The sequence below is a fragment of the Phocoena phocoena genome, chromosome X (genome assembly GCF_963924675.1).
Source record: "Phocoena phocoena chromosome X, mPhoPho1.1, whole genome shotgun sequence".
In the NCBI taxonomy this organism is placed as follows: domain Eukaryota; kingdom Metazoa; phylum Chordata; class Mammalia; order Artiodactyla; family Phocoenidae; genus Phocoena; species Phocoena phocoena.
The window spans coordinates 39,666,959-39,689,209 of NC_089240.1; the positions used below are offsets into that span (position 1 = coordinate 39,666,959).

A 22,251-nucleotide genomic window follows, 5' to 3' on the forward strand; every position below is an offset into this window, starting at 1 on the left:
AAAATGGCCACTGTTGCCCTTCCGCCCTCCCAAACTCCCAACAGAATCTCTCTAACCGGAAACGTAAGGGAAGGGAAGTCTGGGAAATGTAGTTCAGCCTGGTCATGTTGACACATTCCAAACCTGCCTCATCACCTTTGGCTCCTTTGCTTCTCTCTTGGTGACTTTTCTGCGACCTTACTGAAGTATCTCACTGGACCCCAACCACCCTAAGTATGTATTTGAGGAGTGGCGGTTTGTCGTTCTGAGGAAAGCCTGGATAGAGGCACAGGCTCAGATAGGCCGCTCTGGACCAGGGTTGTGGGTGAGGAGCTCTCTGTCAGATGGGAGCCAGTGATGGACTGTCTGGTTAGGTCCTGGTTGGCTGAGCCTCCTTTCTGTCACCAACCTCAACCCCTATTTCCCCCACCTTTAGTGCCCTCACTCCCCTGCACCCTGGGTATCTTCACAGGGTACCGTCTACCAGGTCCTTTCTGGGATGGAGGGTAGGGTTAGGAGAGAGAGAAAAGCAGCCACTTCCTAGAGAATGGGTATGAGAAAGTAGAACAAGAGGCCCTGGAGAGAGAGGCTGCAAAGCCCAGAATGGCCAGAGCTGAGTGTTTATCCTGACAAGGAAGTGCTAGCCATCCAGACTAAGGTCGGTCACTAGACTCAATGGGTCTTTGGACTGCATTGCAGGGAGAACCAAAAGGAATTTGGGGAGTCTTCCCCCCAACTCAAATATACTGTCCTAACCACTCATGTGGGATAGGAAACTTGTCAAAACTCCCCTGAGGCTGTTGCAAATCATTTATTAAACAAAAATTTATCAAGCCCCTACTTTATATAAGGCATTGTGCTAAGCATGGGAGTCACACATTTACATAAGAGAGGGTCCTGACCTCCAAAGAGCTGGTACTCTGGTGGGGCAGAGTGACATTTATACTACAAAGTTCAGTACAGGGCAAGGTGACACAAATGCTGCAAGAGGTGTAAACAAAGTGCTGTGAGAATACAGAGGAGAGAGCAGTAGGGGAATCTAGGAAGGCTTCACAGACGAGGTGGCATGAACATGGTATTGAAGAATGAGTAGGATTTTGTCAGGTGGACCTCTAACGTCAATGCATTTCAAGCTGAAGGATCAGAATTGAGCAAAAGCAAGGAACAGACTTAAAGGCCATATCTGGCCAATGGAATCATCAGGAAAGAAAGGTGGGACCAAACTGTGAGGCTCTTGAAAAGCATATTTAGGAATTTAGGTTTTATTCTACAGATATCATACATAATCTTAGAGGCAAAGCTTATTGGCCCTGAAGATGCCACGAACACCCACAAAAACTGCTGGTGGGAGTTGAATTCAGTTTGGTAATTTAAAAGATTTAAAAAGATTAAATTAAAAAGATTAAGAAATGTTCATACCCTTAGACCCAGTAATTCCACCACAGAAAGTAAGGAAGCAGCAAAGCATGGTACTTAAGGGTACGACTTCTGGAATCAGGAGATAGACCTTTGTTCAAATCCCAGTTCCAAACTTTTCTAGCCAGGTGATCTTGGGCCAGGTAAGTAAATCTCCCTAAGCCTCAGATTCCCCATCTGTAAAATGGGAACAAGGATATCTCATAGGTTGTGAAGATTAACTGTGACAAATGTGTATGAAATGCCCCTGGCCCATAGAAAGTAGTCAGTACGTGGTAGTTTTGAAAAGGAAATTTGTCTCAAGAACATAGCACAGGGAGATCAGCTCGGTGCTTTGTGACCACCTAGAGGGGTGGGATAGGGAGGGTGGGAAGGAGGGAGACGCAAGAGAGAAGAGATATGGGAACATATGTATATGTATAACTGACTCACTTTGTTATAAAGCAGAAACTAACACACCATTGTAAAGTAATTATACTACAATAAAGATGTTAAAAAAAAGAATATAATATAAAGTTCAGGCAAAGATGTTGCAGAAAGATGGTCATCAAAGTATTATTTATAATAATGACATCAAATGATATAAACACTAGTGAATAACATTATGGTATATCCACGTGATGAAATGGGGCTTATAAAGAATTTTAATGATATGGGGAATAGTATGTGATATAACATTAATCCATAGAGAAATATGCAACATGAAACATATAACTTATTTTTTCTTAAGTTAAGTCTGACTAGAAAAAAGACTAGAAGTAAAAACACCAGTGTGTTAACGGTGATTGCCTCCGGGTGGTGCCTTAGAAAGCAATTTTTCCCCCTACTTCCTTATGAGTTTTTTTTTTTTTTTTTTTTGCGGTACACGGGTCTCTCACTGTTGTGGCCTCTCCCGTTGCAGAGCACAGGCTCCAGACGCGCAGGCTCAGTGGCCATGGCTCACGGGCCCGGCCGCTCCGCGGCACGTGGGATCTTCCTGGACCGGGGCATGAACCCGTGTCCCCTGCATCGGCAGGCAGACGCTCAACCACTGCGCCACCAGGGAAGCCCCTTATGCGTTTTAAAAAAATATACTTTATAAATTTTTATAATGAGTATATGTTATTTAATAATAAAAAGAAGGGAATTCCCTGGTGGTCCAGTGGTTAGGAATTGGCGCTTTCACTGTCAGGTCCCGGGTTCAATCCCTGGTTGGGGAACTAAGATCCCGCAAGCCGTGAGGCATGCCCCCCCCCAAAAAAAAAGTTAAACATTGAACTGGGAAGGGAAAGGTCTGTTTCTTTGCGAGTGTCGCAGGTAGCCAGGTTGAGGATGTGTCTGAGAAAGGAAAGGTGAGAGGCAAGGAGACAATTGATGGGAAGAGTTGAGGGTGTTGCATAGGAGAAGGACTTGGCTGGAGGTGTTCTCTGTGCACAGCCAGGAAGTCTGTGTCAAGGGAAGGAGGTCTGTCATGGGGGAACTCTTGCAGGAAAACGTGCTCAGACAATATGATGGCCTCCTGAGCTGTGAGGGCTTGAGGTATTAAGGTGAAACAGTCAGCTAAAAGGGGAAGCCCTAGATTGTTCACCATTGGGTAATGGGCAGGACTTCAAGGAGGACAGAGAGATCAGATGGACCCAAGGATGATGAATATCAAGAATTAGGTAAGCCCCATGACTGTAGCCATCTGATCCTATAAAAATCAGATAGCTTCACATATAGGGTTCTTTAGACCCAGAACTGTGAGGAAAGGACTATAATTTTAGGGTGGAAAGAAGGTGCCAGTCTCAAGATGCTAGAAGGCAGTTAGATTGGTTGGTTAATTAAAAAGTCATTTGTAGGGAATTCCGTGGCGGTCCAGTGGTTAGGACTCCACGCTTTCACTGCTGGAGCCCGGGTTCGATCCCTAGTCGGGGAAGTAATATCCCACAAGCCATGCGGAGTGGCCCCCCCAAAAAAAGAAAAAGAAAAACAGAAGAAAAAAGTCATTTATATTCTAGAGGCGCCTCCCCCCCCAAACAACGGCATATATGCTGTCCACTGTCTTGTCCCCAGAATTGGAAAGTGTCACAGGTAAATAACCACCTACTGAATATAAATACATGATGTTGTACAGAAAGTCTCCACCACAGCCAATGCCATTTGGGAAGCCCTAGATGCCAAGTTAGCCTGAATCACTGACCTTCCCAGAAGCCCCTTGGTAGGAGGCAGTGCTTACCTAGAGAAAGTGGAGGAAGGGCAATTGGTTCTTGCTTTTCACCTTTCCTTTTGGTGTCTTATCTTCCCTTTGAGGTGCTGTGCTCAGAAGTGCTTGGGCCAGCTTACCAGGCAAGCCCTTGGGGGAATCACCCCTCCTCCTCCTGAGCAAGAGGCCCCCCATCTATTTCTTCCTCCCCTGCCCTGGGTCAAAATGCCTCAGCCATCTCTCTTCCAAGATAACTATGGAGAGATCAAGCCCTGGAGAAGCTAATGGATAACTGTGTCACCATTCCTCTCACCCAAATTAGGTAGACATTTCTGGTATCAAGAGTCATATTCCAAGGAGTAGAAACCATGGGACTTTCAAGCTTGTTAACACCTGAGTCATGCCAGTAAAGATGCTCTCTTGGGGAAAGACGGGACTTTCAGAGACTCTGAAATCTGACAGCCTCTAGAGATGACCAGGGAGTTAGCACAGGTGTGGATCAAGAGTCACCCTGAAGCCATGAATAGTGAGTGGTGAATGATGTCCTATTCATTCACTCATTCAATCACTCCTCTATTTCCCAAAGATTTCCGAAGTGTCTACACAATGTCAGACATGTGTGTGGGAAGACATTGATGAATAAGATGCAGTGCCTCCCCTCAAGTAGTTCCCTGTCTGGTTGGAGAGTCAAAAACAGAAAGAGAGAGAGGGAGAGAGAAGGAAGGAAGGAAGGAAGGAAGGAAGGAAGGAAGGAAGGAAGGAAGGAAGGAAGAAAGGAAGGAAGAAAGGAAGTAAGGAAAGAAAGAAAGAAAGAAAAAGAAAGAAGGAAGGAAGGAAGGAAGGAGGAAGGGAGGGAGGAGGGGAAGGAAGGAGAGAAGGAAAGAAAGAAAAAGAAAGAAAGGAAGGAAAGAAAGAAAACAATGCCATGTACTCTATAGAAAGTGTTTTTCTGGTCTGCTGTAAGTGTGTTATTAAGTCAGATTCTCCTCTGGCTCTCATTGCAGGCTTGATTCCTTTCATATGTGCTGGGCTGAAAGCCACAGGTACTCCCCACACTTTCTTCAGCGTTGAAATAGTATCCAAAATGCCAAAGCCTTTTAGAATAAGGTGAGAGTTTCAAAAGCAAGAAAGATGGCTTTCATAGCTATATTTAGGATTTGCATATATGAATGCAATAGCACCAGTTTTTTTCTCTCCTGGGCAGTAGATCATTCTGAGATTTCTAGTGCTGGCCATAACAGAGTAACTGGTATCAGTCTTACCCTTCTGATGCAAATAGCTATAAACCCAAACAAAACATATAAAACAACTGTTTGTGGGCGTTGGACCACCACCCACATAGGGCAACAATCCCGCACATGAGCTGAGCCCCATATTCACACTGTCTTTTCCCCCAAGGACATTTTCCAAGCTGCAGTGCAGGGTCTTGCTGGGTAGAGGAAACAGCAATTAGGATTTGGGGCTGCCTGAGTAGCTGGGATTTGGGGGGCAGGGTCCTATAAAGGAAAAGCCACAGAGAAGGAGCGCCCAAAATATATGTGAAAGTTTCCCTCAGATCTTTGGCCAACTCCTAAGCTGCATAAGAACAGGGTGGGACTCTAGAGCCCTAGGTGAGCAATTTTGTTGGCTGCTAGAGCAAAGCTCAACCATCTTTAGGAGAAGATAATGTAATTTCGAACCTCTACCATGTGTTATCCTTAAAATCCAGCATACAGTTAAAAATTACCAGAAAATGTGCAGAAGCAAGAAAAACAAATTGATAATCAAGAAAAAAGAAAACAACCAACAAAAGCAGAAGTAGAATCAGAGATAATCTGGATTTTAGAATTAGCAGGTATAGAATTCAAAGTAACTGTGAATAAGATTTCAAGAGAATAGAAGAAAAGACAGGCAAAATTAATGAAAGGGAGAGAATTTCAACAGAGAATTGGAATCCACAAAAAAAAATTAAGTTGACATTTAGGAATACAAAATGCAACATCTGAAATTAAGAAGTTACTACTGGATTTAACATCAAACTGGGCACAGCAGAACATAAGATTAGTGAGTGTGGATGAGAGAGAATACATGAAAGCTTCTAGAAGTAAACAGGGGGATACCTTTGTGACCATGGGATAATCGAGATATTTAAAGGAAAATAATTGATAAACTGGACTTCATTGAAATTAAGAATGTCAGTTTATCAAGAGATTCCATTAAGACAGTGAAAGGGCAAGCCATGGGCTGGGAGAAGATATTTGTAACACATATATCCAACAAAGAACTCATATCCAGAATATAAGTGTAACTTTTACAAATCAGTGAGACAGACAACCCAATAAAAAATGGACAAACAGGTTATGCCAGGACTTTACAAAAGATGGAATCAAAACAGCCAATAAATATATGAAAAGGGCCCTTATATTGTAAGTTATGAGAAAAATACAAATTCAAACCACACAATGAGATATTGCTAGACACCCACCAAGATGACTAAAATGAAAGACTAACAGTATCAAGTGTTGATAAAAATGTGGAACAACAGAACTCTCTCTTCCATTGCTTATAGGAGGAAATCAGTACAACTACTTTGGAAAACTGTTTGGCAGTATTGACTAAATCTGTCCATAGGTACAGTTATAACCCAGAAACTTCACTTCTGTATGCTTACGTTCACCAACTGACATAAATAAGAATGTCGGTTCATCAATGGTAGGATGAATAAATTGTGACATCATCACACACATCAGTGGAATATTCTACTGCAATGATAAAACAAACTACTGGTCATGCAACAACATGGTTAAGTAGCATAACATGTTGAGGACATACTGTGTGATTCCATTTAAATGCAGCTCAAAACCAAATAAAAGTAATTTATGGTGATTTAGGTCGAAATAGTGGTTACCATTGGGAGGGGGTGAGGAGATCAACTGTTCCAGTTTGCCTGGGACTGAGGGGTTTCCCAGGATGTGGGACTTTCAGTGCTAAAACAGGGATAGTCTCAAGAAATTCAGACGGTTGGTCACCCTAGAGGCAGTCTTTTTAGGGAGGGCACATGAAAGAGCCTTCTGAGGGGCTGGAAATGTTCAGTATATTGATGTGGATGGTGGTTACATGAATGAATACATGTATAAAAATTTATCTAGCTCTGCATGTTAGATTTGTGCATTTAAATATGTAACTTACACTTTGATAAACTTCGAAAAGAACTCTATTTTACAAAGAATAGAGTGAAAAGAAACTAAAGACGTTTTGAGTAGGGCCATGGGGAGAATCTTGGTGGGTAACAAAATAAAGGCCCAATTTTCATTCTTTTTTTCTTTTTAAATATTGACATAGGTCGTGAATTTTAAAATTTATTTATTTATGGCTGTGTTGGGTCTTCGTTTCTGCGTGAGGGCTTTCTCTAGTTGCGGCAAGCAGGGACCACTCTTCATTGCGGTGTGTGGGCCTCTCACTGTCGCAGCCTCTCTTGTTGCGGAGCACAGGCTCCAGACACGTAGGCTCAGTAGTTGTGGCTCACGGGACCAGTTGCTACGCGACATGTGGGATCCTCCCAGACCAGGGCTCGAACCTGTGTCCCCTGCATTGGCAGGCAGATTCTCAACCACTGCGCCACCAGGGAAGCCCCGAATTTTCATTCTTAATGTTTGCTTGTCTTCTTTGACAGGTATTGGGAGTTTGATCCGAAAAGGGTGGAGCAAAACGGTGGTGAACAAGTATGGGAAGCCAAAATGCGTAAAGGAAGCTTCCATTCTTTGGAATGAGTTGTCCCACCTGGAAGATTCACAGAGACCTTGCAAACAATATCACTGAATCTTGGGCAGTGAATGCAGAGAACAGAAAAGGCATGAAAATCCATTTCTGATATTCAAAGGAGCAAAAGGGTAGATTTTACAAATTACTGGATCATAGGAAATATTCTAAGACAGGGTATTAATAGGATGATTTGTGCACCTCTAGAAGAGGAAGTGATGATCTTAAGTAGTTACTGAGGATTCATTTAACTGAATCATTCTAGACTATTTTTTCTTTGACATGGTTATTTGATTTTTAACCATAGAAATGCAATAGACTTAGAATATATAGACTCTAGTGAGGAATTCAATGGTAAGTCTTAGGATAATTCTTTTTTTTTTTGTCTGGATTGGGTCTTCATTGCTGTGTGCAGGCTTTCCTCTAGTTTCTGTGAGTGGGGGCTACTCTTCGTTGCGGTGCGCGTGGGCTTCTCATTGCGGTGGCTTCTCTTGTAGCGGAGCATGGGTTCTAAGCTCACGGGTTTCAGTAGTTGTGGCTCGTGGGCTCTGTAGTTGTGGTTCGTGGGCTCTAGACCGCAGGCTCAGTAGTTGTGGCACATGGCCTTAGTTGCTCCGCAGCATGTGGGATCTTCCTGGCCCAGGGATCGAACCCGTGTCCCCTTCATTGGCAGGCAGATTCTTAACCACTGGGAAGTGGTTATCAGGGAAGTCCCTCATGATAACTCTTAAAGGAGACTGTGAATTAAGATTTTGATGGTGTAGAAAATTAAGATGATTAGTAATTGGTTAACTGAGTTTACCTAACAGTGAATGGATTCATCCACATAGAGTAAGAAGGCTTTCTCTTTGGCCCTGTTCTAGTTAATATTTTTATTAATGACTAGGACCTAGATAAAAGTCGTGTTCATCAAAATTGAACGTGATATGTAGTTGGCTTGGTAGTGACTATAAGTAACACAATCAAGGTGACAGGCTGGAGTAATGGGTTTAATCTGAGAAGATCATACTTAACGGGATAAATAAAAGGTTCTGTTCTTGAAAACGAAAATCTAGCTGCAGAAGGGGTTTTGGCTGACACAACTTTTCACATGTACCAGTAGGAGGGGAATGACCAAGATAGCAAAGAGAATTGGGATTGTGTAGATTGCGAAACCAGGATTTAGGAGGTGAATGTATGGGAGGGGGAAATGTTACATTTAACACCAAGGAGTAGAAATAACTTAATAGTTGAAATTAGTGAAAGCTACAAGAAGACAGATTTGAGATGCACTTCCTAATGATCCGTTTGGTTCAAAGAAGGAACAGGTTGTTTCTGAAGGTAGTGAGTTTCCTGTCACTGTATGTTAGGACAAAGAATGGAAATAGTGTGAGAATTTGAACTGGTGGGCTTTCGAGGTTCTGTGAACTCCAAGAATCTATGACATATGTGTGGTTCAGTGGGTAGTAATCTATTTTGATCTTTAACAAATTGACCTATTGCTCTGTGGTCTGCTGTCTCATGTTAGGACCAAATTGACATGCAGATCCCCAGTTTTATGTCTTTTTGTCTTATTCCTCCCCATTAATGACCAAATTTGTATTGATAGCTGCCTGACACAACACTGGATTGGCTTCCAGTTATCCTCTGAGCAGTGATTTGGCAAAGCAAATAATAGGTTAGGGATATGTAGAGTTTTTAATCATTGTTATTTTCTTGATATGATTACTATTTCAGTTCTTTGCTCTGTGGTTCAAAAGATAATGTTTTTAAATGCCAGGTTTGGTAGGTTTTGGGGCTTCCCCGTTTCATTATTGTTTATGTCTGATTTTATTGCCTTTTAATCAGAGAAAAAAGCCTTCGGTATCTCTACTTTTTAAAATGTATTGAGGGGCTTCCCTGGTGGCTCAGTGGTTGAGAATCAGCCTGCCAATGTAGGGGACACGGGTTCGAGCCCTGGTCTGGGAGGATCCCACATGCCGCGGAGCAACTAGGCCCGTGAGCCACAACTACTGAGCCTGCGCGTCTGGAGCTTGTGCTCCGCAACAAGAGAGACCGCGATAGTGAGAGGCCCGTGCACCACGATGAAGAGTGGCCCCCGCTCCCCGCAACTAGAGAAAGCCCTCGCACAGAAACGAAGACGCAACGCAGCCAAAAATAAATAAATAAATAAAATGTATTGAATGTTTTTGTGGCCTAATAAATAGTTTTTAGAATGTGACCAATATATCAATTATTTCTATCACTAATTTTTTCAAGTGAATATCTTTATAGATATATATACCATATAGCTTAACCTCTGCTTACTGCATATTATGTGGACACACGTAGAGGCATAGCCAAACCCCAGGACTCTGAGCCAAGTCACGCTATAGCAAAAGTATTTTTCCCAGAGTACATCACGATAGGGATAGCGAGATAGCAAGGAAAGAAATCAAAGAACAAAGGGTGGCTTGATTTATTTAAGAAGGCGCTTGGTTGGCTAACATCTAAATTCAGGGAAAGTGGAGAGCCCTGTGAAGGCTAAGTCTGCTCTAGATGGTCCATCTTGGTGACTGCCCAGGCTTCAGTAATGCTTTGGCTGGGAGCTGCCTCTGTTCTGCATTTGAGACTCATTGGGAAGGAACCACTGGCAACTCATCTCATGTACACCTTCCCTGAGTCTTCTCTTGCCTCCTTTTTCTTTTCCAACTTGTCTGTGTCAAGGCTGGGGAAACCTTTCATTGTCTCCTTTTCACTCGTGAGATCCATCAAGAATAATTTAGGAGTCATTTTCGAGGACAGGCTGGGTGATCTATGAGTCATTTTTCTATGAGCCTAGGATACAATGGAGACCTGTAGATTCATAATTTAGCCACTGTCCTCTTCCAAAGGATCCCTTTGCCACAAATGCTGAGGTGACGAAGTCTCGGTGGTTTTAACTCTAAACATATCCCGTGATTCAAAGTCTTATTTGTTTCAACTCTCAACAATTATATGATGGAACGGAGAAAGTGGACTCTGGGTTGGTGGGTTGCCTCCAGAAACTCGCATGGGCAACAAAAAAGAAGCACTACTACATCCCCACGGTCACGGAGAGCCAAGTCTCGTCATCTCATAGTCACAAAGGGGCCCTGCTTTCCGAAGACCGTTCAGCCAGAGAGTGTGCACTGATGTCCTGCGAATATTGCTCTGTGTGACGGCGCTTTTAGTTGCTTAAATTTCCTCTTCCATTTCAGCTTTGATTTCCATGTCAGTTAGATAAGTATGAAAATGGTACATCTACCCATCAGCTGTTCTCCTTTAGGCATCAATATAGCCATGTCATTTTTGTAAAAAAATGAATGCAACTTTTTGGAAGGGTCTTTGACCTGGTAGTTTGTGAAGGATTAAAATATTTATAGTCTGAAAACTAGCTGTGACTGCAATATAAAATTTCCATCTTCATTCAAACACTTTATCATAACCTGTCTTGTACCAGAACTAATCAAATCTGGTCTGTCTCCCCCATTGGGGTGTCATCTCTCAGAGTGCAGGGACCTTGTCTTGACAGCCTTATATCCTCCTAGGGCATAGCATATGTCCTGCAAATACCCCTTAAATATTTTTGAATTAAATTCAAACCAAAGGGGAATTTTATTATTCGTTTAGCAGTTACCTCTAAAACTATATTCTGATTAAATGGTTAGCGTGAATTTTGGTTACTTTGCTTATTTCCCTTATTGTATTTATGTGAATGAGACCAAGGAAGTAAAATTGCCAGGCATCCTGGTTTAAACAAAGCTCCCTGAACACTCTATACTACCATCTAGTGGGAGGAAAATCTCCATGGTCATCAAGCCAGTTCCCAATTAAGGAAGAAACGGGATCTGTGTATAGAACAATGTCAATAGCAGCTGGCAGTTGAGGGAATGGGAGGGGGACACGATGGAGGAGATGTGTTTTCCTCTGATTAGCCACGTGCTTCTGAGGGGGGTTGCCTCTTTGTGCCTGGAGTAATAGCAGAGGAAGCCTTCTTTGTGGTTTTGCGAACAAGCACATCATGACAAACCCTGGGTGCTGTTCTTGGCTGTGGTTCTATTTGTGGGCTAGTAATTTAGGCTGTGAGATATTCCCATCAGAAAGACACAGCTTTTAGAGGAGAAAAGTCATGGTTTTATTAGCCTAAGTGTTACACACACACACACACACACACACATGCACACACAATGCATTGTTTCACCCTCTTGCTGATTCCTGGTCCTGTCCCACTTCCTTGGCAGCCCTTTGCTACAGTGTATTGCCTGTGGCTCAAGAGAGTGTCCTTAATACAAAGCTGCACTTGGCCGTGCAGGAGGGGAAGCCATGAACTGGCTGGCTCAGCTTCTGATGGTAATCACTGGGGCTTCTCATCCAAGTTGACTTTCTTTATTCATAAGCAGGACCGACAGTCAATATATACAAGTTTTTGTTTGAGCACTTGTTTTCATCTCTCTTGGTTGGATGGGTGACTTTCTTTTCTCCCCACCTTTGGTGATGCTGGGTCTATTTGAAAGCACTTGATAGGTGAGTTTTGCTAAGAAGAAAAGAGCAGGAATTTGGGTACTGCCTGGATAAGGTCTGGGAAGGAAAGGATACAGAGCACCTTGTGCTTGCTGTGGGATCCTAAGGGCAAAGGGTCTCTGGAAAGGACAGGAGGGTGAAGAGACAGTGCCATAATTGGATGGCAATGATCTTGAGCTTGGTGATGAAAGAGGCATGGGTTTGTCCAGAGTTTATAAAATGGCTACTGATATTTTTCTGGTTTTTATAAGGAAAGGAAAACTCTCTGGTGGGGATGAAAAGATGGGCTAGGAGATCCCCCCCTCAAAAAAACGAAAAGAAAGAAAATGGTTATGATTTTGGCTGTGTCTAAACAAGGTGCTGTTAGTGGATGCCTTTTTAGTAGAAAAAAGGAAAAGGAGTAACTTCAAGACGGCGGAGGAGTAAGATGTGGAGATCACCTTCCTCCCCACAGATACACCAGAAATACATCTACACGTGGAACAACTCCTGTAGAACACCTACTGAACGCTGGCAGAAGACCTCAGACCTCCCAAAAGGCAAGAAACCCCCCACGTACCTGGGTAGGGCAAAAGAAAAAAGAATAAACAGAGACAAAAGAATAGGGATGGGACCTGCACCAGTGGGAGGGAGCTGTGAAGGAGGAAAGGTTTCCACACACTAGGAAGCCCCTTCGCGGGCAGAGACTGCGGGTGGTGAAGGGGGGGAGCTTCGGGGCCTCGGGGGAGAGCACAGCAACCGGGGTGCGGAGGGCAAAGCGGAGAGATTCCCGCATAGAGGATCGGTGCCGACCGGCACTCACCAGCCTGAGAGGCTTGTCTGCTCACCCGCCGGGGTGGGCGGGGCTGGGAGTTGAGGCTTGGGCTTCGGAGGTCGGATCGCAGGGAGAGGACTGGGGTTGGCTGCGTGAACACAGCCTGAAGGGGCCAGTGCACCACGGCTAGCCGGGAGGGAGTCCGGGGAAAAGTCTGGAGCTGCTGAAGAGGCAAGAGAACATTGTTTCGGGGTGCGCAAGGAGAGGGGATTCAGAGCACCGCCTCAATGAGCTCCAGTAATGGGCGTGAGTCGCGGCTATCAGCTTGGACACCAGAGACGGGCATGAAACGCTGACGCTGCTGCTGCAGCCACCAAGAATCCTGAGTGCGAGCACAGGTCACACCCCCCACCATCCCTAGGAGCCTGTGCAGCCTGCCATTGCCAGGGTCCCATGATCCAGGGACAAATTCCCCGGGAGAGAACATGGTGTGCCTCAGGCTGGTACAACGTCATGCTGGCCTCTGCCACAGCAGGCTCACCCTGCATTCCAATTATAACTACAATACCCCTCCCTCCCTCGCCGCCTGAATGAGCAAGAGCCCCCTAATCAGCTGCTGCTTTAACCCCGTCCTGTCTGGGCGGGAACAGATGCTTGAGGGCGACCTACACGCAGAGGTGGGGCCAAAACCAAAGATGAACCCCAGGAGCTGGGCAAACAAAGAAGAGAAAGGGAAACTTCTCCATGCAGCCTCAGGAGCAGCAGATTAAATTCCCACTATCCTGATGTACCCTGCATCTGTGGAATACCTGAATAGACAACGAATCATCCCAAAATTGAGGCTGTGGACTTTGGGAGCAACTGTAGATTTGGGGTTTGCTGTCTATGACTGATTTGTTTCTGATTTTTATATTTATCTTAGTTTAGCGTTTAGCACTTGTTATCATTGGTGGATTTGTTTATTGGTTTGGTTGCTCTCTTCTTTATTATTATATATTTAAATAATTTTTTAATAAACAATTTATTTATTTATTATTATTATATTTTTTCTTTCTTTTTTTCTCGCTTTTCTTCTGAGCCATGTGGCTGACAAGGTCTTGGTACTCCGGCCTCGTGTCAGGCATGAGCCTCTGAGGTGAGAGAACTGAGTTCAGGACATTGGACCACCAGAGGCCTCCCGGCCCCATGTAATATCAATCACCAAGAGCTCTCCCAGAGATCTCCATCTCAACGCTAAGATCCAGCTCCACCCAATAGCCAGTAAGCTCCAGTGCTGGATGCCCCATGCCAAACAACTGGCAAGACAGGAACACAACACCACCCGTTGGCAGAGAGGCTGCCTAAAATAATACTAAGTTCACAGACACCCCAAAACACACCACTGGACATGGCCCTGCCCACCAGAAAGACAAGTTCCAGTGCCACCCACCAGAACACAGGCACCAGCCCCCTCCACCAGGAAGCCTACACAAGCCACTGAACCAACCTCATCCACTGGGGGCAGACACCAAAAACAATGGGAACTACAAAACTGCAGCCTGCGAAAAGCAGACCCCAAACACAGTAAGTTAAGCAAAATGAGAACACAGAGATATACACAGCAGATGAAGGAGCAAGGTAAAAAACCCACCAGACCAAACAAATGAAGAGGAAATAGGCAGTCTACCTGAAAAAGAATTCAGAGTAATGATAGTAAAGATGATCCAAAATCTTGGAAACAGAATGGAGAAAATACAGGAAACATTTAACAAGGACCTAGAAGAACTAAAGAGCAAACAAAGAATGATGAACAACACAATAAATGAAATTTAAAATTCACTAGAAGGGATCAATAGCAGAATAACTGAGGCAGAAGAACGGATAAGTGACCTGGAAGATAAAATAGTGGAAATAACTACCACAGAGCAAAATAAAGAAAAAAGAATGAAAAGAATTGAGGACAGTCTCAGAGACCTCTGGGACAATATTAAATGCACCAACATTCGAATTATAGGGGTCCCAGAAGAAGAGAGAAAGAAATGGTCTGAGAAAATATTTGAAGAGATTATAGTTGAAAATTTCCCTAACACGAGAAAGGAAATAGTCAATCAAGTCCAGGAAGCCTAGAGAGTCCCATACAGGATATATCCAAGGAGAAACATGCCAAGACACATATTAATCAAACTATCAAAAATTAAATACAAAGAAAAAATATTAAAAGCAGCAAGGGAAAAACAACAAATAACATACAAGGGAATCTCCATAAGGTTAACAACTGATCTTTCAGCAGAAACTCTGCAAGCCAGAAGGGACTGGCAGGACATATTTAAAGTGATGAAAGGGAAAAACCTACAACCAAGATTACTCTACAGCAAGGATCTCATTTAGATTCGACGAAGAAATTAAAACCTTTACAGACAAGCAAAAGCTGAGAGAGCTCAGCACCATCAAACCAGCTTTAGCACCACCAAACCAAATGCTAAAGGAACTTCTCAAGTCAGGAAACACAAGAGAAAGAAAAGACATAGAAAAACAAACCCCAAACAATTAGGAAAATGGTAATAGGAACATACATATCGATAATTAGCTTAAATGTAAATGGATTAAATGCTTCCACCAAAAGACATAGACTGGGTGAACGGATACAAAAACAAGACCTGTATGTATGCTGTCTACAAGAGACCCACTTGAGACCTAGGGACACATAGAGACTGAAAGGGAGGGGATGGAAAAAGATACTCCATGCAAAATGGAAATCAAAGAAAGCTGGAGTAACAATTCTCATATCACACAGAATAGACGTTAAAATAGACACTATTACAAGAGACAAAGACAGACACTACATAATATCAAGGGATCAATCCAAGAAGAAGATATAACAATTGTAAATATTTATGCACCCAACATAGGAGCACCTCAACACATAAGGCAATCAGTAACAGCTATAAAAGGAGAAATCGACAGTAACACAGTCATAATAGGAGACTTTAACATCCTACTTTCACCAATGGACAGATCATCCAAAATGAAAATAAATAAGGAAACACAAGCTGTAAATGATACATTAAACAAGATGGACTTAATTGATATTTATAGGACATTCCATCCAAAAACAACAGAATACTCTTTTTTCTCAAGTGCTCATGGAACATTCTTCAGGATAGATCATATCTTGGGTCACAAATCAAGCCTTGGGAAATTTAAGGAAATTGAAATCATATCAAGTATCTTTCCTGAACAGAACGCTATGAGACTAGATATCAATTACAGGAAAAAAATCTGTAAGAAATACAAACACATGGAGGCTAAACATACACTACTTAATAACCAAGAGATCACTGAAGAAATCAAAGAGGAAATCAAAAAATACCTAGAAACAAATGAAAAAGAAAACACGACAACCCAAAACCTATGGGAAGCTACAAGAGCAGTTCTAAGAGAGAAGTTTATAGCAGTACAGTCCTACCTCAAGAAAGAAGAAACATCTCAAATAAACAACCTAATTTTACACCTAAAGCAATTAGAGAAAGAAGAACAAAAACCTCCAAGGTTAGCAGAAGGAAAGAAATCATAAAGATCAGATCAGAAATAAATGAAAAAGGAATGAAGGAAACAATAGCAAAGATCAATAAAACTAAAAGCTGGTTCTTTGAGAAGATAAACAAAATTGATAAACCATTAGCCAGACTCATCAAGAAAAAAAGGGAGAACACTCAAATCAATAGAATTAGAAATGAAAAAGGAGAAGTAACAACAACACTGCAGATATACAAAGGATCATGAGAGACTACTACAAGCAACTATATGCCAATAAAATGGACAGCCTGGAAGAAATGGACAAATTCTTAGAAAAGCACAACCTTCGGAGACTGAACCAGGAAGAAATAGAAAATATAAACAGAGCAATCCCAAGCACTGAAATTGAAACTGTGATCAAAAGTCTTCCAACAAACAAAAGCCCAGGACCAGATGGCTCCACAGGTGACTTCTACCAAACATTTAGAGATGAGCTAACACCTATCCTTCTCAAACTCTTCCAGAATATAGCAGAGGGAGGAACACTCCCGAACTCATTCTATGAGGCCAACATCACCCTCATACCAAAACCAGACAAAGATGTCACAAAAAAAAGAAAACTACAGGTCAATATCACTGATGAACATAGGTGCAAAAGTCCTCAACAAAATACTAGCAAACAGAATCCAACAACACATTAAAAGGATCATACACCATGACCAAGTGGGGTTTATCCCAGTAATGCAAGGATTCTTCAATATATGCAAATCAATCAATGTGATACACCATATTAACAAATTGAAGGAGAAAAACCATATGATAATCTCAATAGATGCAGAAAAAGCTTTTGACAAAATTCAACACCCATGTATGATAAAAACCCTCCAGAAAGTAAGCATAGAGGGAACTTACCTCAACATAATAAAGGCCATATATGAGAAACCCGCAGCCAACCTCATTCTCAATGGTGAAAAAACAAACCATTTCCACTTAAATCAGGTACAAGACAAGGTTGCCCACTCTCACCACTATTATTCAACATAGTTTTGGAAGTTTTAGCCACAGCAGTTAGAGAAGAAAAAGAAATAAAAGGAATCTAAATCAGCAAAGAAGAAGTAAAACTGTCACTGTTTGCACATGATGTGATACTATAAAGAGAGAATCCTAAAGATGCTACCAGAAAACTACTAGAGTTAATCAGTGAATTTGGTAAAATAGCAGGATACAAAATTAATGCACAGAAATCTCTTGCATTCCTTTACACTAATGATGAAAAATCTAAAAGAGAAATTAGGGAAACACTCCCATTTACCATTGCAACAAAAAGAATAAAATACCTAGGAATAAACCTACCTAAGGAGACAAAAGACCTGAATGCAGAAAACTATAAGGCACTTAGGAAAGAAATTAAAGGTGATACAAAGATATGGAGAGATATACCATGTTCCTGGATTGGAAGAATCAACATTGTGAAAATGACTCTACTACCCAAAGCGATCTACAGATTCAATGCAGTCCCTATCAAACTACCACTGGCATTTTTTACAGAACTAGAACAAAATAATTTCACAATTTGTATGGAAACACAAAAGACCCTGAATAGCCAAAGCAATCTTGAGAAAGAAAAACAGAGCTGGGGAATCAGGCTCCCTGTCTTCAGCCTATACTACAAAGCTACAGTAATCAAGACAGTATGATACTGGCACAAAAGTAGAAATATAGATCAACAGAACAGGATAGAAAACCCAGAGATAAGCCCACGCACATATGGTCACGTTATCGTGGATAAAGGAGGCAAGAATATACAATGGAGAAAAGACAGCCTTTTCAATAAGTGGTGCAGGGAAAACTGTACAGGTACATGTAAAAGAATGAAATTAGAACACTCCCTAACACCGTATACCAAAATAAACTCAAATGGATTAAAGACCTAAATGTAAGGCCAGACACTATACAACTCTTAGAAGAAACATAGGCAGAACACTCTATGACATACATCACAGCAAGACCCTTTTTGACCCACCTCCTAGAGAAATGGAAACAAAAATAAACAAATGGGACCTAATGAAACTTAAAAGCTTTTGCACAGCAAGGGAAACCATAAACAGGATGAAAAGACAGCCCTCAGAATGGGAGAAAATATTTGCAAATGAAGCAACTGACAAAGGATTAACCTCCAAATATACAAGTAGGTCATGCAGCTCAATATCAAAAAAACAAACAACCCAATTGAGAAATGGGCAGAAGACCTAAACAAACATTTCTCCAAAGAAAATATACAGATTGCCAACAAACACATGAAGGGATGCTCAACATCACTAATCATTAGAGAAATGCAAATCAAAACCACAATGTGGTATCACCTCACACCGGTCAGAATGGTCATCATCAAAAAATCTACAAACAGTAAATGTTGGAGAGGGTGTGGAGAAAGGGGAACCCTCTTGCACTGTTGGTGGGAATATAAATTGGTAGAGCCACTATGGAGAACAGTATGGAAGTTCCTTAAAAATCTAAAAATAGAACTACCATATGACCCAGCAATCTCACTACTGGGCATATACCCTGAGAAAACCATAATTCAAAGAGTCATGTACCACAATGTTCATTGCAGCTCTATTTACAATAGTCAGGACATGGAAGCAACCTAAGTGTCAATTGACAAATGAATGGATAAAGAAGATGTGACACATATATACAATGGAATATTACTCAGCCATAAAAACAAACGAAATTGAGTTATTTGTAGTGAGGTGGATGAACCTAGAGACTGTCATACAGAGTGAAGTAAGTCAGAAAGAGAAAAACAAATACCATATGCTAACACATATATATGGAATCTAAAAAAAAAAAAGGTTTTGAAGAATCTAGGGGCAGGACAGGATTAAAGAGGTAGACATAGAGAATGGACTTGAGGATAAGGGGAGGGGGACGGGTAAGCCGGGACCAAGTGAGAGAGTGGCGTGGACATATATACGCTACCAAACGGTAAATAGATAGCTAGTGGGAAGCAGCCGCATAGCACAGGGAGATCAGCTCAGTGCTTTGTGACCACCTAGAAGGGTGGGATAGGAAGGGTGGGAGGGAGACGCAAGTGGGAAGGGATATGGGGATATATGTATACATATAGCAGATTCACTTTGTTATACAGCAGAAACTAACACAACATTGTAAAGCAATTATACTCTAATAAAGATATTAAAAAAAGAAAAGGAAAGAAGGAAAGCTTGTTTAGCTATATGTTAATGCACGATGACAAAATTGGTAGAGCAAGTTTTAGCACAAGAAATTGAAGAAAGGGACCCACTTATTACAACAACACTGCCGTACATTTCTATGGTGATGGACTTTTTCTAAAACATCTTCCTATCTATAAGCTCAGTAGGATGAATGAATCCGGTAAAGCAGGCACTATTTGCTGCCTTTTGAGAAACAGGGAATCAAGGCACCCAGCACAGTGTCTGGTGACAGTAGGCATGCAATTAGGATTTCTTAACTAAGTGAAGTAAACATGTGAAATCAAAGAATGTCAGAACTGGGAGGGCCTTTGAGATGATCCAGACACCTCCCCCCAGCACAGTTTTGGAGGAGGAATGTCAGGGCAGAGTGGGGAAGTCCTAGACTTAAATGCAATGTCAACTGGTCAGTGAGTGAAGGATCCAAGTCAATAGTCTGTCCTTTGTCCCCATATAGGCTGTTATCATAACATCCACTACAGCACTTTGTGGTGGTTTGTGTTCTTGTCTGTCCTCACCATTGGGCCACATGATCCTGGGGGGCAGAGCTTGTGTCTGATTCATCTTTGTCACATGGATGAACAGGAACCAGAAGCTCTCTGCTCTTCCTGGGTCTCTGAGCTCCTTCATGTTCTGCCACAGCTGTTAGTGGCAGAGGCAGGACTCAACCACAGTTTCCAGACCCCAGGGATCATTTGCCCCTACCACAATGTCTATACTCATCAAGGTAGGTGGCATTAAATGTACTGGGCAGGTTGCTTTGGACTTCCTAGGCCTCCTGGGATAATCCCCACTGTATTATGGAAGTGTCTAGAAAATGAAGGAAAGAGGGAGTCTTCCTTAGTTCAAAGCCCAAGGCCAGTTTAGCCACTTTCTGTGGAATCTCAAGTGTATCTTGTGCACCAGGATGTTCTGTCCTTTGGTACCTTTGCTAGGTCCCAGGTGGAGGTAGTCCAGGGCCGGTGCCTTGGGGGAACTGTGCCTGTCAGCGTGGGACCAGACAGCAATGGGGGCAGGAAGAAGTGATGGGATTTTCAAGGGGTTCTGAAACAAACCCTTGCATATCTTGTTTTGCTCTTCCTGGAGCCTTCTATTTGCTCCTGAGCACGTATTTGAGGCAAAGCAGAGGAGGTCTCATATTGGTCCTTCCCATGCCTCAGTATTAGCTGTGGTCAGCCTGAGAATGGCAGATGGTGGGTACCCAGGCCAGTGCATGGAGGCTCTGTCTTCAGGCACAGAAAGAGAGGCACAGGGGCATTACACCTAGGGTGTGTACCATGGTGTGGGCTTTGATATCTGTCCTCTGTCTTCTGGTTCTGCCCAGTGTTGAGAAGCTCCCATAAGGTTCTTCCCACCTGAGCCTCCACTTCCAGTTTCCCACACCAACTCCAAGACCCTTAGGTTGGGTCCTGCCACCACCTCCCCAACCTGGCAATAGTTTGACTTCCTCTGGCTTATTTTCTCCCCACTCCATGCCAGTGAGATTCATAAAGTGCAGAGTACAAAAGGACCACATTGGAAAGCTCAATATCAGATGATGGCCATGTCACCAGCAGCTCGATTCCTCTTGATTTCAAGGCAATTTCCACACGACTTTAGAGTAAAGCCACATGGTCTTGCCACGTGGTCGAGATATGCAGGGACCAGTGATTCTGCTTTGTTCTGGGTTGCTCATCTCAAAGAGACCAAAGGGAAGGTCTGTTAGTGCTCAGAAGTTACCCAGGCTGCCTTATGTGCCCATATGAAGGGGCTAATGGCCTGGAGAGTCCAAGAAACAGACTTGGCATGCCCCTGAGGGATGCTAAATCCTCCAGCCTCATCATGACAGGGAGACTGAGGTGAGCCTCTCCTCTCTCATCTTTGCGGAAGGTGAGCGGCTCCTCAATCCTTTGAGGCAGCATCTTTTGCCCCAAGGGGCCAGCTGGATGTGTGTGGAGTTACATGACTGTGCTGGTCCGGATGAAAAACACGATACCAGTGGCGATAGTGCAGGAGGGGACCAATGCAGGATAAGATGGCACTGGCAATGTGCTGAAGTTCTGAAGGCAGCCTACTCGTGGGAGTGGGTAGGAGCTCTCAGATGGGAGGAGGGAGCTGTGTTATCAGTCTGCTTTTGCAGTGACTCAGGTTTGGTTCTTCTTTATGGTGGGAGATCAAAGAGGAATCTGATTTTCAAAGTGGGGTCTCTGGATCATGAAACGGGATGCATATGGGAGCTTCTAAGAACGGTCACTGTTTAGGGGTTGGCAAACATTGTGGTGAGGGGGGGAAGGCTGGTGAGGGTCATCCGTCCTTCTGACCAGAGGTGGGAGCTAGGAACTGTTTCCTAAAGAGTCGCTGAGAGTCATATCAGAGAGAAAGTAGAATGACAATGGGAAGGGTCCCTATAACTAAACCTGTTTAGTTCCTGTCTTGTCACAAGCCATGCTGTTTCATGACATTGTTTTGTCCCACTTTAGACAGATTACAGTTCCTTTTGCCCAGACTGAGATGTGAGCTGGGAATGGATTCTGCACCCTCTCCCCACCCCCAGGGCCAGTACTCTCACCTGCACCAGGTCTGGTGTGAGGCGCTTGGCCTGCAGCCATTTCTGGAACCTCCCTGTTTTCCGCAGGACGCGCTCAATGCTGCAGGTCTTTGGGGCAGCTGCGGAGGCACAGATTCTCCTGTCCGAGATCTCGTTTTGGTGTTTGCTGACCAGCCTTGAGATCTCCACGGGGCGCCAGGTTTTGAAATCATCCGAGTAATTTACAGGGTAAGAAGGCAAGTCGTCGGGAATCAGTCCAAGGTGTGAGGCCAGCCAGTTGTCAAACCTGGAAGAATAGCCCTTTGGGGATCAGCCTGGGAGCTGGAGAGAGGGAGCAGGGACTAAGCAGGGACCAGCCACACTGCCAGAGCCAGCAGAGCCCGGGGACAGGGAGATGGGGGAGGACATCTGCTCTGACCCATTTCTTCTCCTTAGACTGGGA

The 22,251-nt window shown here is 43.2% G+C and overlaps 1 protein-coding gene across 1 annotated transcript in view; it reads right to left on the minus strand.

Moving 5' to 3' along the window:
* The window catches only part of DIPK2B (divergent protein kinase domain 2B), a 46,500-nt gene that overhangs the window by 16,413 nt on the left and 7,836 nt on the right, over positions 1-22,251 (minus strand). Inside the window, exon 2 of the mRNA XM_065901295.1 lies at positions 21,831-22,095. Within this exon, the coding sequence (XP_065757367.1) occupies positions 21,831-22,095 (265 nt within the window). The remainder of the gene's footprint in view (positions 1-21,830; positions 22,096-22,251) is intronic.